Source organism: Berghia stephanieae, chromosome 7, assembly GCF_034508935.2.
Source record: "Berghia stephanieae isolate SIO BIC M18660-M18661 chromosome 7, UCSD_Bste_1.3, whole genome shotgun sequence".
NCBI classification, from domain to species: Eukaryota; Metazoa; Mollusca; class Gastropoda; order Nudibranchia; family Aeolidiidae; genus Berghia; species Berghia stephanieae.
Window position 1 is genome coordinate 13,428,906 of NC_088366.1, and position 14,654 is coordinate 13,443,559.

At 36.3% G+C, this 14,654-nt stretch overlaps 1 protein-coding gene across 2 annotated transcripts; it reads right to left on the reverse strand.

Moving 5' to 3' along the window:
* Nucleotides 1-5,128, reverse strand: LOC144976721 (uncharacterized). Of its 2 annotated transcripts, none has more exons than XM_078921085.1 (3): nt 4,988-5,128; nt 2,029-2,410; nt 1-373 (listed from the first exon to the last, which is right to left on the reverse strand). In XM_078921085.1, the coding sequence occupies exons 2-3, from the start codon at nt 2,368-2,370 to the stop codon at nt 158-160; spliced, it is 558 nt and encodes a 185-aa protein (XP_078777211.1). In that variant the 5' UTR covers nt 2,371-2,410; nt 4,988-5,128; the 3' UTR covers nt 1-157. The 2 variants fall into 2 exon arrangements, with proteins under 2 accessions (XP_078777211.1, XP_078777212.1); XM_078921086.1 differs by lacking the exon at nt 4,988-5,128 and adding an exon at nt 3,479-3,645.
* Between the last annotated feature and the right edge of the window lie 9,526 nt (nt 5,129-14,654).

A 14,654-nucleotide genomic window follows, 5' to 3' on the forward strand; every position in this document is an offset into this window, starting at 1 on the left:
TCAAACACTCAGATGTCAAATTTATTGTTCTCACGTTCTTTTCAATTTAGATACAATTTTCAAAATCTGTTTATTAATATCTGCTTAATACGGAACCAAGAGGATAAGTAAAAGTAAATAACACGATTATACTGGTTAGGTTAATAGCATTGCCAAATTATGTCCATTTTTTACAGTTGCTGGTGTCACGGTCAAATACGCTCTCGTCAATGGAACCAATTTTAAGGTTACTCAATGTTATATCCAATGCGTCTGGGACCTCGGGGACGATCCAGTGAATTTCTCTTGCCTTTAAAGGATGATTGTTCTCGTCCAATGTCATTTGAATTTCTGTTTTGCCACCGTCCAACTTGTAACTCCATGTCCTAACACCCTGTGTGAAGACAACAAAACAAGGAATAAAGGAATTAGATATTGATAAACAACTGATTTAAAGAATTTAGTCATGTGCAAAAATAGGTCCTCACTCATTTTGAACCCTCATTAGTTGGAATACAAAACAGTTATTATCAACGTGCACTTATTTACAGGTCTGACAACCCAATTTCTTATGGGCTCATGGTTGTAATGGATATCTAAAAAAATGACTCAAATATTGACCATTACAAAAATGTAAAACTATGCTCGTAAGAACCGTATATCAGACCTGTATATATGTACACATCGGTTAATATAATTTGTTATACATCAACGAAAATGTATTTATGTCTATGCTCTGTATACAATGATATGGCAAGTTTAAGAAGTGACAACAAAAAAGTGAGTTTGTAAATTTACAAAATAAAAAACTAGGGAGCAGGCACCGATGTATGATAAAAATCTGAACAAGTGTGTATAAAGGTGTCAGACAAAGGAGGAAGGAAAATACAAGAAAGAAACCATCCTAAAAAGTCAGTCTACCTCGACTGGGATTCGAACCTCAGACCAATCGATCCCCAGTCTAGGTAGAATGATTTTTGGGATGTTTGATTTCCATGTATTTTTCTTTCTGGCTTTGTCTAGCATGGATAACCGGAGTCGGAGGTTCAATCTAAAATGAGGAGAACATCAGAAAACCTAAACAATTTTAATAGGAATGAAATACTAAATTATATATATAATCCTCTAACGAAATCCAATAACCACCAATAGACAACAATTCTAATGATGAATAGAAACAATCGGTAAGAACATTTTTATAAGTAAATTTTTGCGTACAACCGCCGTGGGTGACCCTGGCTCAGTAGCCTGCACACTTACACACCATTTCAGAGGCGATGGTTCGACTCCTTGTCGCGACTTTTTATTAGAGTTTAGATATCAATTAACGTTCTTGTTTATGCAAAATCATTCTATTTTGGTCTAATTGATTGTTGCTTGTTTTGTTAAATTGAGAAGAAAAAAAGATATATTGTGCGGCTATGTGGTCTTGTGGTATGACACTCGCTTTAGGATCGGAAGGTTCTGGGTTCGATTCTCGCTCGGACATAATTGAGTCGTGGGAAAAGCCCCTTAACTCCCATTCTCTCACCGTACTCAGGTGTAAAGTGAATACCTGGCCGTTAACAGTATTGTCTCTATCGGAAAATATTGTAATATCGCGTAACAGGCGTCGTGTCTCGATCTACGTGGTGCTGTTAGCCAGGAGACTCTTTGTAAAGCATTTTGAGCATGTTTAGTGAATATTGCTCTATATAAAAGCTCATTTTTAAAAAAGTGGTTATTCAGTTAATCGTTGTGGGGAAGGTAGGATTCGATTAGTTTGCGGATTCTTGTCTTGTTTTTTTTTTGTTTTTGTTTTTTGGAAAGCGGCTATGAATGTCAATAATGATCCGTAGCCTTGTCTACTTGTGAGTTGTTTTGTGTGTGTGAGTGTATATATATATATATATATATATATATATATATATATATATATTGTGTTGTGTGTGTGTGATGTGTGTGTGTGTGGTGTTTATTCATTTTGCTTGTGGGGGTGGGTGTTTTTTGGTGGGTGGGGGGGTGTTTTTGTTTTTCTTGTTAATGTTGTTAAATGTACAATTTGCCTACCATTCGGTCGAATTCATTTGGGTTAGCTAATTCAGTAGCGCTGTCGGGGATGCATTGTTCCGTGAAAAAGGTCGAATAATAAGTGTTCCAGTAGCAGGAAGTGTCGTTTTCAAACATGTTCGATTTCATAGCAGACTTATTAAAAATGAACGTATATGGTTTGTATTTGATATAAACCAGTTGACTCTCATAATCAACTGTCATATACAATTTCTTATGGGTCTTTGTGTCCAGGCCAGTAACGGTGAATTTATTGGGCATGCAGATCCTCTGGGTGAGTTGGGCAACGGGCATACATGCGATGATAGTAGCAACGATGACGACGATAATAAATTGCTTCATTTTCCCCCGTTTCTTCTACTCTTAAGACTTGGAGATGGAGCTGTAAGAAGAAAGAAATACTAGAAAATATGAAAAGCATTACTACTACTACTACTACTACTACTACTACTACTACTACTACTACTACTACTACTACTACTACTACTACTACTACTACTACTACTACTACTATCATTATACACTACTACTACTACTACTACTACATACTATCTACTACTACTACTACTACTACTACACTACTACTACTACTACTATCTACTACTATACTACTATACTACTACTACTACTACTACTACTACTACTACTACTACTACTACTACTACTACTACTATCTACTACTACTACTACTACTACTACTACTACTACTACTACTACTACTACTACTACTACTACTACTACTACTACTACTACTACTACTACTACTACTACTACTACTACTATTACTACTATTACTACTATTACTTCTACTATTACATTTCTATTATGTGTTTTATCGCCCATTATTTTCTAGAAAATTCACGTCTCTCACTGGCCTTATCATTTCTATCGCACCATTGGGATTCACACTACGCTCACGATTCATTCACACTCCAACCATCGTTGAGACAGACAATGCAATTTATACTGCATTTCATTTTATTTCTTTTCAACGTTTATTTGTTTATTGTTGTGCCGCCGAAGGGTTTGTACTCGAAAGTCCATTGTCTGTATTGTTCCCACCCAATGCCTCTGAAGTATCACTCTTTCGTTAGTATTTTCACGATCCCAGGCTTCTGGCAACCCCAACCGCTCTCTACTTAGAACAACGCTACACCGTGGATAAGTGCCATCGTTACTTATATTTACGAAAAACAATAAACGAACACAGTTTCTCAAACATGACGGGAATCCCATCAAAACAAACACGAAGAAGAAATAGATAAGATTTCTGTGCTACTTCGCATGACACATGCGCAGCTGGAAAAATAACACGATTCTATGACGCTTTGTGATATGTTTACGAGGAATCCCCAGTTAAAAATAGAGTGACCTCTGTAGTCTGAGACTTTGCACACGTAGTCCGAGACTTGATAGTCAGGGACAACGTCTGACTCCATGAATAGCTTACTTCTCGTCCCAGACTTTGCAATTGTCTGAGACTACCATAGCCCGGTCCATGAATTAGACCCCTGATGTTCACAATGCAGTAGTATAATCATCAGAATAGGTGAACGCCTGTTAGTAATTGGATTCAATAGTCTGATGTAACGTCCGTCCAGCAACTAGCAGCTTGGTTCTAAGCAAAGAAAATTTGTACTTTTTATTCTTCTTGCTGGCTAGAACCTTTTCACTTGTCATGTGATCAGAATGTATATAAGTCAAAACATGGTCAGATTTATAATGTTTTTCTCCTTTGGATACACTTTTATGCCCGTCGGAGAAGTATTTCATAGGAAGTCCGCAATTGTTCCGATAATTTAGAACCAGTCACTAAGTTACAATGCGTCATTACAAGGGAAGTGACGTCACGACTGTTGAAGCCTATTACCTTTATTTCTACGAAAATACTGCGATTTCCCCATGCATTTAACTACACAGTTGCCAAGTCACTGCGTTTAAAAAAGTTACGTCCCTTATTTTCTATGTTAAAAAGTACATTGCCTCAGGCTTAAACTATAAAATGTAATGTTTGAAACTATATTTACATTAAACAGAAAAAAATATTTAGCAAAATGTGTCCTTATTGTCAAGTAAATAAAATTTCTTTAAATAATCAGTTAATTTTGATTTTAAAGTTGAAATTAAGGCCTCTAAATTTTCTAATATTGCTTTTATACATATAGTATCTTATCATATGATTAGGAATGGGCCCAAATGGTACTGGGCAGTATTCGACGATACTATCGATAAAGGAAATTTACTATCCATCGATATTCAAGTGAGGCACTCCTACACTATTTAACATTTACATCTTCAATATTCTGGTTAATTTACCTCCATTTGCATATAATATAAATAAATCGTGAAGTAAATTGGATTTTATTTTGAAAGTATATCAAAATTTATTATGAATATATATTTTTTTTCTTTTTAAAATTTCCACTCTGAAAGAAAGTGAATAACGTCCAAATTTAGCTCTGAATATCTACCAGTTTGGCCTTATTCTCATTGCTCGTGCCATCACGATGGTTGCCTTTTTCTTGATACTATTTTCCCCTTTATTGTTCTCACCATTGCTTCGCGATAATAGTTTGTGTGATTTCATTTTAGAATTTAAAGGATTTGTCTCATTTTAGGTTTATCAATGTCCACAATACAGTTTTATAATTAGTGAAACAGATGTCTGCCTGTTGGTAACAGCCAATTATATTCCGGGGTATATTGCGGGTTTTCCATAATAATATATAATAATAATAATAATAATAATAATATAATAATAATAATAATAATAATAATAATAATAATAATAATAATAATAATAATAATAATAAGAAGAAGAAGAAGAAGAAGAAGAAGAAGAAGAAGAAGAAGAAGAAGAAGAAGAAGAAGAAGAAGAAAAACAACAACAACAACGAAAAACAATAACAACAACATCAAGAAGAACAAGAAGAACAACAACAAGAAGAGGAAAACTTACATGTCACTGTCAGAGCTGTCACGGACCAAAAAATGTACGGAAAATGAATTTGAAAATGGCTGTCCTCAATTTATAATTGCAAGACTAACACACACACACACACACACACACACACATAGGCTCATATAGACACACACCTAAACACACTTTCACAAATAGTCACTTATCATACACACGCCACAAAACACATAAGTATTCATTATGTTTGGTATTTAACCCTTTCACTGTCGCAATCTAGAAAAACATGTATTTAAAAAGTTGACAAGTTAATTCGTCTTTAAATAATTTTCGATCGATTTAAATGACCGTGAACTTGATAAAAACTCTCAAACCTGGGACCTCAAAGTCTTGCTTAAAATCCAAAGTTTGAGAATTTTTGCCAAGATGAGGGTCTTTAAAGTCAATCGATATTTGAAGGACGAGTTTTCCGGCATTTTACGGGACAAGGTCAGGAATTTAAAGATAACGTGATCGTTTATTCACTCAATGAGTAGAGTGGTGGATCGCTTGAGTACCGAAAATATGAAATAGATAAGCTATGAATGTAATAAATAAATAATTAGAAAAATAAATTATTAAATCAGTGAATAACTAAATAAATAAATGAATAACCCTTACATGATCATGTGGCCACCACAATAATATATAAACACAAGCAAATCATTTTCAGGAAACGAAATAAAATAATAACCATCAATCCTAATTCAAATATATAAATGAGTATCATGTAAAACAAAATTCATCCACATTAAACGAACAAACATATATACCAATAAATCATCAATCTATCACAATTTAAGTATATAAATGGGTACCAGGACAAAAATAAGATTCATCAACATTAAAAGTACCAATCAAAATACCAATTAATTAGAAATCAATAACAATTCAAGTATATAAATTTTAATGCATACCAGGTTTTTTTAAAAACCATATTCAAATAAATAACATGTATACAAATAAGGCAACGGTCACTATCATTGAAAATATGTCCTCGAACACAGACAATGACAGAAAAATAGCTAAGTTGGTACAACCATGGTCTTCGTAAACTAACGGCCTGATCATCATCATCATCATCTAGTCAGCTGATCCTGCGTAGGACGTTGCTTCCCGAACTTTCTTGCGAAACAGATTACGGTTTTCCGCCAGTCTACTTGCTTGAGTTGCTGTCATTCCCAGCCATTCACATATATCTTGTTCCCAGCTTCTTGTTGGTCTACCTCTTCCTCTCTTGCCGTCTACCCTTGTCTGCAGAATGTGCTTTTCTAATGATTCGTGGCGAGTCGTGTGGCCAAAATAGTTTAGTTTCAATTTCTTTACAGTTTGAAGAAGAATTGGTGATTTTATTCCGATCCTTCTCAGGACTTCTTTGTTTGTTTGTTTTTCAGTCCATGATATTCTGAGTATTTTTCTGTAGCATGCCATTTCAAAAGCTGTGATCTTTGTGCTCTCTGCTTTGCTGATAGTCCATGCTTCGCATCCATATGTTGCAGTTGGGAAAACAACACTTTTGAGGATTTTGATTTTTGTTTGAATGCACTGCCCTTTCCAGATATTATTCATGTTTTCTAGCTTTGATCTTGCCGAATGAAGAAAAGCAAAACAAATAACGGCCTGATACTGACCAAAAAATACCTCATAAAAGAACACGATGGTCACGAAGCGATACTAAAAGTAAATTGTTGTTAGAAGTGCCCAATGAAAAGAATGATTCTATTGGTTGAATTGTTGATTACAACTCACAATTAACTATTTTTTGTGTTCTTGGCATTCTTTTATGACGATTTTGTTTTTGGGCTAGTATCAGGCTTTTGGTTAGCCGGACACTCCATAGACCATACAAGGCGGGCCACACCACACAACACACGAGACGAACGAACACAACAACAAAAAATTAGGGAAACCCCCTCCATAGGCAACGAAAGAGCCGTAACGCAAACTATAGTCAGATTTGTTTAAAATTAATGGCGCGTGTTTTTCTGATTTTTCTCAGTTGTTCCTCTATCAAAAGTGGTAAAAATTTGTGTCACCATTTGTATAAATTTGTCTTAATTGAATCTAGATTTTGGACCGTGTTGATGCCATATCTAAAAGGTTTTATTCTTTAAGACCTATAGGGAATGAGATTAGCGGAAGAGTAGCGTCCCTTGATTGGACGTCACCTTACAGAGAGAACGTCATTTGGTTTTGCACATGCGTCTCTCTCGTCCTCGCGGAAGCGAGGACGAGAGACGCATGCGCACAACCAACATGACGTTCTCTCTCTAATAACTTTTCCGCCGGTGACGTCACAGACTATGGATGACGTCCAATCAAGGGACGCTACACTTCCGCTAATATCATTACCTATAAAAACTACTTTAACACCGCTGTTATCAAATTTTACACTGTAAAATATGAAAACAAGTTATCTACGCACCACAAAGTATGAGATGAATTCATCGTATTTCCAAAAACTCTCGTGTTGACACGTAGTTCCGGCTATTGACTATGAGTTCACGTTATACTTGTTTCCGAATTAAAACAATTCGCTTTAACTGCTATAAAATTACAACTTATGTAGTTTGCTTTAAATTAATGATTATGGCATATTATGCATATTATTCCATATTTATTGCATATTATACATATGTCGCAATTACCGATATGACATCGCTAGCTTTAAAGCATTTGAAATACTGATTATATCCTGAATATTATAGTCAAATTAACAATGAAGGCTTCTTATACAACTTTAAAAAATTACATTTATGCACGAACGTTTCACAGAGCATTTAAAGGCTTTTAAAACATAATATAAACCGTTTTCAAAGCAGACTGCCTATTCAAGGAGTTTTGACACGAAGTTGCGCAACTTCCCCCCATATCACTGTGAGCACAATCCAATCGAGCTCATTTGGACCTAAGTAAAGGGAAAGATTGAGAGGTTGAACATCAAATTTACTCTCACCGACGAGGCAATCAAAGATATAACAAGGGAGGACTGGAAAAGGCATGCTCCAACCTTCGCAAACTGGAGGAAAATTACATTTCATTGGATAGAGTGATGCCATGAAATCTTTCCAGAGCCGTTCCATTTCTCATTTTCCTCATCCAAGTTATCAGAATGTGATGATTGATGTGTCCAGTATGTTTTTGTTGTTGTTGGTGGTGTTGTTGTAGTTGTTGTTATGGCTGAGCACATGTACATATTTGTAGGAACACCGAGTTATAAATTGATGAATGCCTACTCTTGACCAGTCTACATTAAATTTATGTAATCCTCTTTGGCATAAACACAGGTTATTTCTATAAATTTAGCAATCAGAATAATGTTGGAAGCGCGTAATGTTCACTTTCATTGTATATTTTCATCGGTAATGTGTATTGATTGTTATTAAATGTAGATGTTTGATAGTTAAGGATTGCCAATAGTTCCTTCATATTCAGATACTGTACGTAAATCGGTTAAGTCTCAATTGACCGAACATTCCATTTTAACGAATTCCTTCAAAATGGATAAGCGGAAAATCCATAATTTTGACTCTGTAAATCATATATGAGTTACGATCCTTACCAGTTATCGATTTTAATCAAGCTGTTATTTTACAATTAATGAAAAAATATTTTTGATTAAGACAAATTGATTCAGAGGGTCATACAAACTTTTAGAGCTGTGCATTGAGGGAAAGCTGAGAAAAAAAAAAGAAGAAAAACACGCGCGATTAAAAATCTGACTATAGTAAGTACGTTTCCGTTTGTTCATTCAATAGGCAGCACAACAGAGCCGTAAAAAAAAACTAGCGTGTCGCTGTTTGTAACAATGCTCGTTTTTTGTGTCCTGTGTGATTGAAAGGATATAGTTATGTGCAAAAGTAAATTTAGACTCCTTTGAACTATCATAAGTTGGGGTACAATTTCTTATGGGTTAATTGTTGAAATGGAATACTATAAAATGACTCAAAATATTTTCCATGACAGCAAAGTTAAATTAGACCCATAATGGGTTCAAATGGCAGACCTGCATGTATACATGTCGGACAATAAGGGTTTGGGTTATCAGAGCTGAAAATAAGTAGACGTCGGTTAGAACTATCGGCTGAGGAAAGCTACAATTTTAAGGATTGCATTGAATTGTAATGAAATTATTATTCGCCATTACTAAGCATTAACCAATCAGAATATTTCCTGCCATTTACCTCGTTCCGTCGCCCTGACTATTTATTTCCAGTCACGGAAGAGGTCTGAGCTACCCCTAGCACATGTCAAATAAGCAAATCGGTCAGGCCCAGTTAGTGCGTATTTCTCACTTTATTTTGGCACACCGTTGAAGGAATTGCATGCAAGGCAACAGTCACCTCACCGCCTATGCATTTTCAAAACCAACTGTGTCAAAAGTGTGAGTAATGCTCAAGAGATGTGGGTTGTTTGCTTCGGGTTATTGGCAAGTCCTTAAGGTAGCTATGCGTCTTTGGTTCACGGTCATCGGTTGATTTCAGGGCAAAATACACTTTACACTTTTTAATTTTCAATCAACCAGCTTTTTTTTTTAGATTATAGGATAACTGACATAATAATCAAGAGAGAACGTACATTTGTTGATTGATTCACTTTTTGTGGATTGAATAACTCAAGACTCATTCTTTAAGATAATAGTTAAAAAGGTATTCATATTAATAGTGTAACGACTCAGCTCAGACTGCGTTATTTCATCTTCTTGTTTATTATCAATGATAAGGTAATTGTGAATAATAGCTCTGTAGAGCGACCAGCAAGGACAAAAACTATAATGTCAGTTCTATCTTTCTAGCCTTTATCTTGTTTTGGTGTCAAAATACATCTAAATGGGTCGTGAGATTTGAACAGCTGCTCTAATTGAGGTACTTAATCGTGACTTTAACTTCAGTTATCTAATATTGAAGTTATAAACTTCCATTTTACTCCTATCTATCTATCTATCTATCTATCTATCTATCTATCTATCTATCTATCTATCTATCTATCTATCTATCTCTATCCCTCTCTCTATCTCTCCCCCTCTCTCTCTCCCCCCATCTCTCTCTCTCTCTCTTTCTCTCTCTCTCTCTCTCTCTCTCTCGCTCGCTCCATCTATTTCTCTAATTCTCTTTAACAAACAACCATTTGTCCGTTTCATTTTCTCCTATGTTTCATCATCTTTCCTCTCTCTCTCTATCGCTCTTCCTCTATCTTTCTCTTTCTCTCTTTTTATCTCAATTCCCCCAGCCCCCCCCCCTCTCTTTCTCTCTCGCTCTCTCTCTCTCTCTCTCTCTCTCTCTCTCTCTCTCTCTTGCGTCCTTTCTCTTCCTTCATCTATTCTTTTTATATGTTGCCATCTCTCTTTCACTTAAATGTTGCCATCTCTCTTTCACTTAACATCTCTTTTTCATGTTCTCTCTTTCTGTGCCTATTGTTACCAATAGAAGTTGTCACGTTCTCGCTGTAGGGTGGGTTGAACCATGTTATATTACGTTTTCTTTGACGTATTTCCGTTAGGGTGGTTATGGTCTCTTCTTCATATTTAGTTTATAGTCATAGCCACTTTTTGTAGTGCGTCTGTATATTATGGTGGTATTGCTTCGTGGAATATGTTGTTGTTTGAAGAGTTGTTAGTCGTTTGTTAATGCTCCCTGGGATGTTTTTTAAAATTATAGATGGCGGGTTTTTGCTATGTCTATGGACGTACAATGGGATGTTGTTGGGTTTTGAAAATTGGTGGTAGGTGGTAGGTGTTCAGGTTGATAAAAATGTGACCCTCCGCCTCGAAACGGTGTTAATTCGGATTTTTCAATTTTGGGTTTTTGGTACCCAATCATAGCTTATTTTATGCTTTAATATTTGATACCAAATTTATAAAATTCTGATAATTCATTGCCGAGATATGACCGTTTGAAATAGGGAGAGTGTAAAAACCAAGCTTTGAGAAAATCGACTTTGATGTGAGGCACCATTTTCACGCACAGTCAAATCAATGGGCAAAAATAACTTCTTAGATACGGGCATTGGACATTTGACGAGAATAGCAAAATTTGCAAAGACGTCAATTTTCAATTTGACTCACATGAGTTTCAGGCACCACTCGGAGGAATTTCAATACCGAAAGAGGAATTTCCTCACACAAAAAAAGGGAATTTGGATGGGATTTGGTATCGTGTTTAAATATTGTATGGATCTAAATAGATAACTGATTAGAACTATATTATGATATATCAAAACATTGCCAAATATAGCCCCAAAGTTTCCTTATTTCAAATGAAGTAAAGATCCAAATCCTGATGGTAGTGATTGTAATAATGGTGGTAGTGAGGATGATGTTGTGTTGGTGGTTGTAGTAGAAGTAGTAGTAGTAGTAGTATTTTTAATTCAGAAAAGTGAGTGGAGCAGGCACTTATGTTGGTAACAACAAGAGATGAAGTGAATAGAAAAGTGCCAGAAGACAATAGAGAATAAAAATTTTCGCGGCGGTGGTGGGGTTTGAACCCTCGACCTTATTGGTACGACAACTCCGCCTGACCAGTGAGAGCGTGACTCTACCGTATGAGCTATCCACGAACACAAAATATTCGTATCAAACTCAGGTCATTTCTAGAGCTCTCTTTCACCGACTTCTGGAGACCGCGGGTTCGCCACACAACCATCACGAAGTTATCTGGCCAGCAGTTAAGCTTAATAGCCAATATTCTCGACACAAACATATAACATAGAAACGATTGAGACATTGAGTATGCCCCGGTATATGGGGTGAATTTTTAATTCAGAAAAGTGAGTGGAGCAGGCACTTATGTTGGCAACAACAAGAGATGAAGTGAATAGAAAAGTGCCAGAAGACAATAGAGAATAAAAATGTTCGTGGCGGTGGTGCGGTTTGAACCTGCGACCTTATTGGTACGACAACTCCGCCTGGCTCTAGAAATGACCTGAGTTTGATACGAATATTTTTGTGTTCGTGGATAGCTCATACGGTAGAGTCACGCTCTCACTGGCCAGGCGGAGTTGTCGTACCAATAAGGTCGCAGGTTCAAACCTGTGTGTTTGAGAGAGATAGATAGAGAGTGAGAGAGTGAGTGTGTGTGTGTATGTGTGTGTGTGTGTGTGTGAGAGAGAGAGAGAGAGAGAGAGAGAGAGAGTGCTAAAAGTGCATCTAGTGATAAGTAGAGTAACACGAACTTGAAAAACTAACGAGGCTAAAGTTTGAGGTCAACGTATTTGTGATTAGCTATTATTGGCAAGTACAGGAAGGTGAACATGACAATTAATCCAGTGCGCACAATTTATTGATGTGTGTGTGTGTGTGTATGTGTGTGTTTGTGTGAAGAGGGGGGAGAGAGAGAGAGAGAGAGAGAGAGAGAGAGAGAGAGAGAGAGAGAGAGAGAGAGAGAGAGAGAGAGAGATTTGAGCTAAATTTGTTTGAAGGGTTTTTACGGCTCTTGCAACACTGGTTGCAGTAGTATTGGTGGTGGTAGGGGTGGCGTTGTGGTGGTTGTAATAGTAGTTACTGGGGTGGTGATGTGATGGTGGTAGTAGAGATGATTATGTAATGGTGGTCGTAGTTGTGTGGCATGGATGATGATGTGGTAGTTGTTGTAATAGTGGTGGTAGGGATGGTGATGTGGTGATTGTTGCAGTAGTGGTGGGGACGGTGATGGGGTTGTGGTTGTAGTAGTGGTGGTAAGGAAGGTGATGTGGTTGTAGTAGTAGTGGTAGTGATGGTTGTAGTTGTAGTGATGATGATGTGGTGGTGATGGTGGTTGTGGTTGAAGTACTGGCAGTAGTGATGATGATTATGTGGTGGTGGTGGTTGTAGTAGGAGAGGTAGTGATGATGATGTGGTGATGCTGGTGGTTGTAGTAGTAGTGGTAGTGATGATAGTGTGGTGGTGGTAGTTGTAGAAGTAGTGGTAGTGATGGTAGTGGTTGTAGTAGTAGTGGTAGTGATGATCGATGTGGTGGTGATGATTGTTGCTGTAGTGGAATGGTGATGTGGTGGTGGTGGTTGTAGTTGTGGTGGGAGTGATGATGATGAGGTGGTGGTGGTTGTAGTAGTAGTGGTAGTGATATATATATATATATATATATATATATATATATATATATATATATATATATATATATTTCCCGAGATACAACATGATGGATAACAGCTGGGTTGTTAGCCCGAAACTCATACACACACGTACATACACACACACACACATACACATATGTACAAAAGCACACACAAGCACGAAATAGCTCGCTCACACACGCACACACAGAGAAACACATACACACGCACACATAAATCGCCGACTGAGATGTAACGGTCTTGAAAAATTGCTTGGTCAATATATATATATATATATATATATATATATATATATATATATATATATATGTGTGTGTGTGTGTGTGTGTGTGTGTGTGTGTGTGTCCTTTCTTTAAAAAGCATAGCCTTGTGGAGCAAATCGTGCTTATTTGAGTCAACAACAAAATTATACGGCGGACAACTCAACGAAAAGATTTGAAAATTAGATATGTATTTTTTACAGATAGATAAACAGATAACTTAATTTCCTTTTATAATTTAAAGTCAGTTTGAAAGTTCGTTGAGTCAAACAGATATCATAAAATACGTACCGACGACACTAACATTCTCAAAAACAACCAATTTCGACACTGTAAAAAGTTGTCATTTTGGCGTTTTTACGCAAATCGTTGCAGTCGAAATAATGTATTCACTTAATGTAAATGTTGTTTCTCGAAGAAATAAATAATAATGTGAAATTCAACGTAAGCTTCAATTTATTAACAAATACAAATCAAATGAACGTTTCGGGTTTCCCTTTTATCAACAAAAGAGGATGAATGAAACACCACAGATGAATGAGATAATGTCGTTAAGATGAATAAACAAAACATTGATTGGCAGGAATTTAGTATGCTCCTTTGTAAGGAAGCACGAATTCAAATAGAAAACTAGATATTTCTAAAAGGTGCGCAATTAATTAAGTGAAAAGAGGGGAGGCGGGGAGGAACTGTGTAATGCAGTTTAGAAAGTGAAATATAAAAACCTGCAGACTGTTGTTGGAAAATAAATACAGTGGAATTGAATATAAATACAAAAAATAATAATTAAAGGATGTCGGTATAAGTATAAATCATGAGTGACAGCAGCAGGAAGTCATCTGTGGTGTTTCATTCATCCTGTTTTGTTGATGAAGGGAAACCCGAAACGTTCATTTGATCTATTTTTGTAATTAATTTGAAGCTTACATTCATTTTCACATGATTATGTATTTGTGTTCACTTGATAATTACTTTAAGGATTTCAGATCTACACTAAGTTTTCAATAGTTTTCATCTATTTATTTTTGCCCCTTTGATGCTTTCAATGTGATGGTTTCGGGTGGATAATACCGTGGCCATCGTTATGTTATAGCCTGATACTGAAATCCAAAAGGACTGGCAGTTTGACGTCATCATTTGGTTTTTGCACCGCTTAGTGAGTTGTCGTTATTAGAGCTCATGGAAACAAGTTATTTCATTGGTTGAAGTATTGAATACAACTCACGATTTGTTTTCTTTTGTGGTAAAAGACTGGCATTTTGACGTCATTTTTTGGTCAGTATCAGGCCATAACTTTATGAAGGCCACGATAATACCCAGGTTTAACTTATGGCCACACCCTC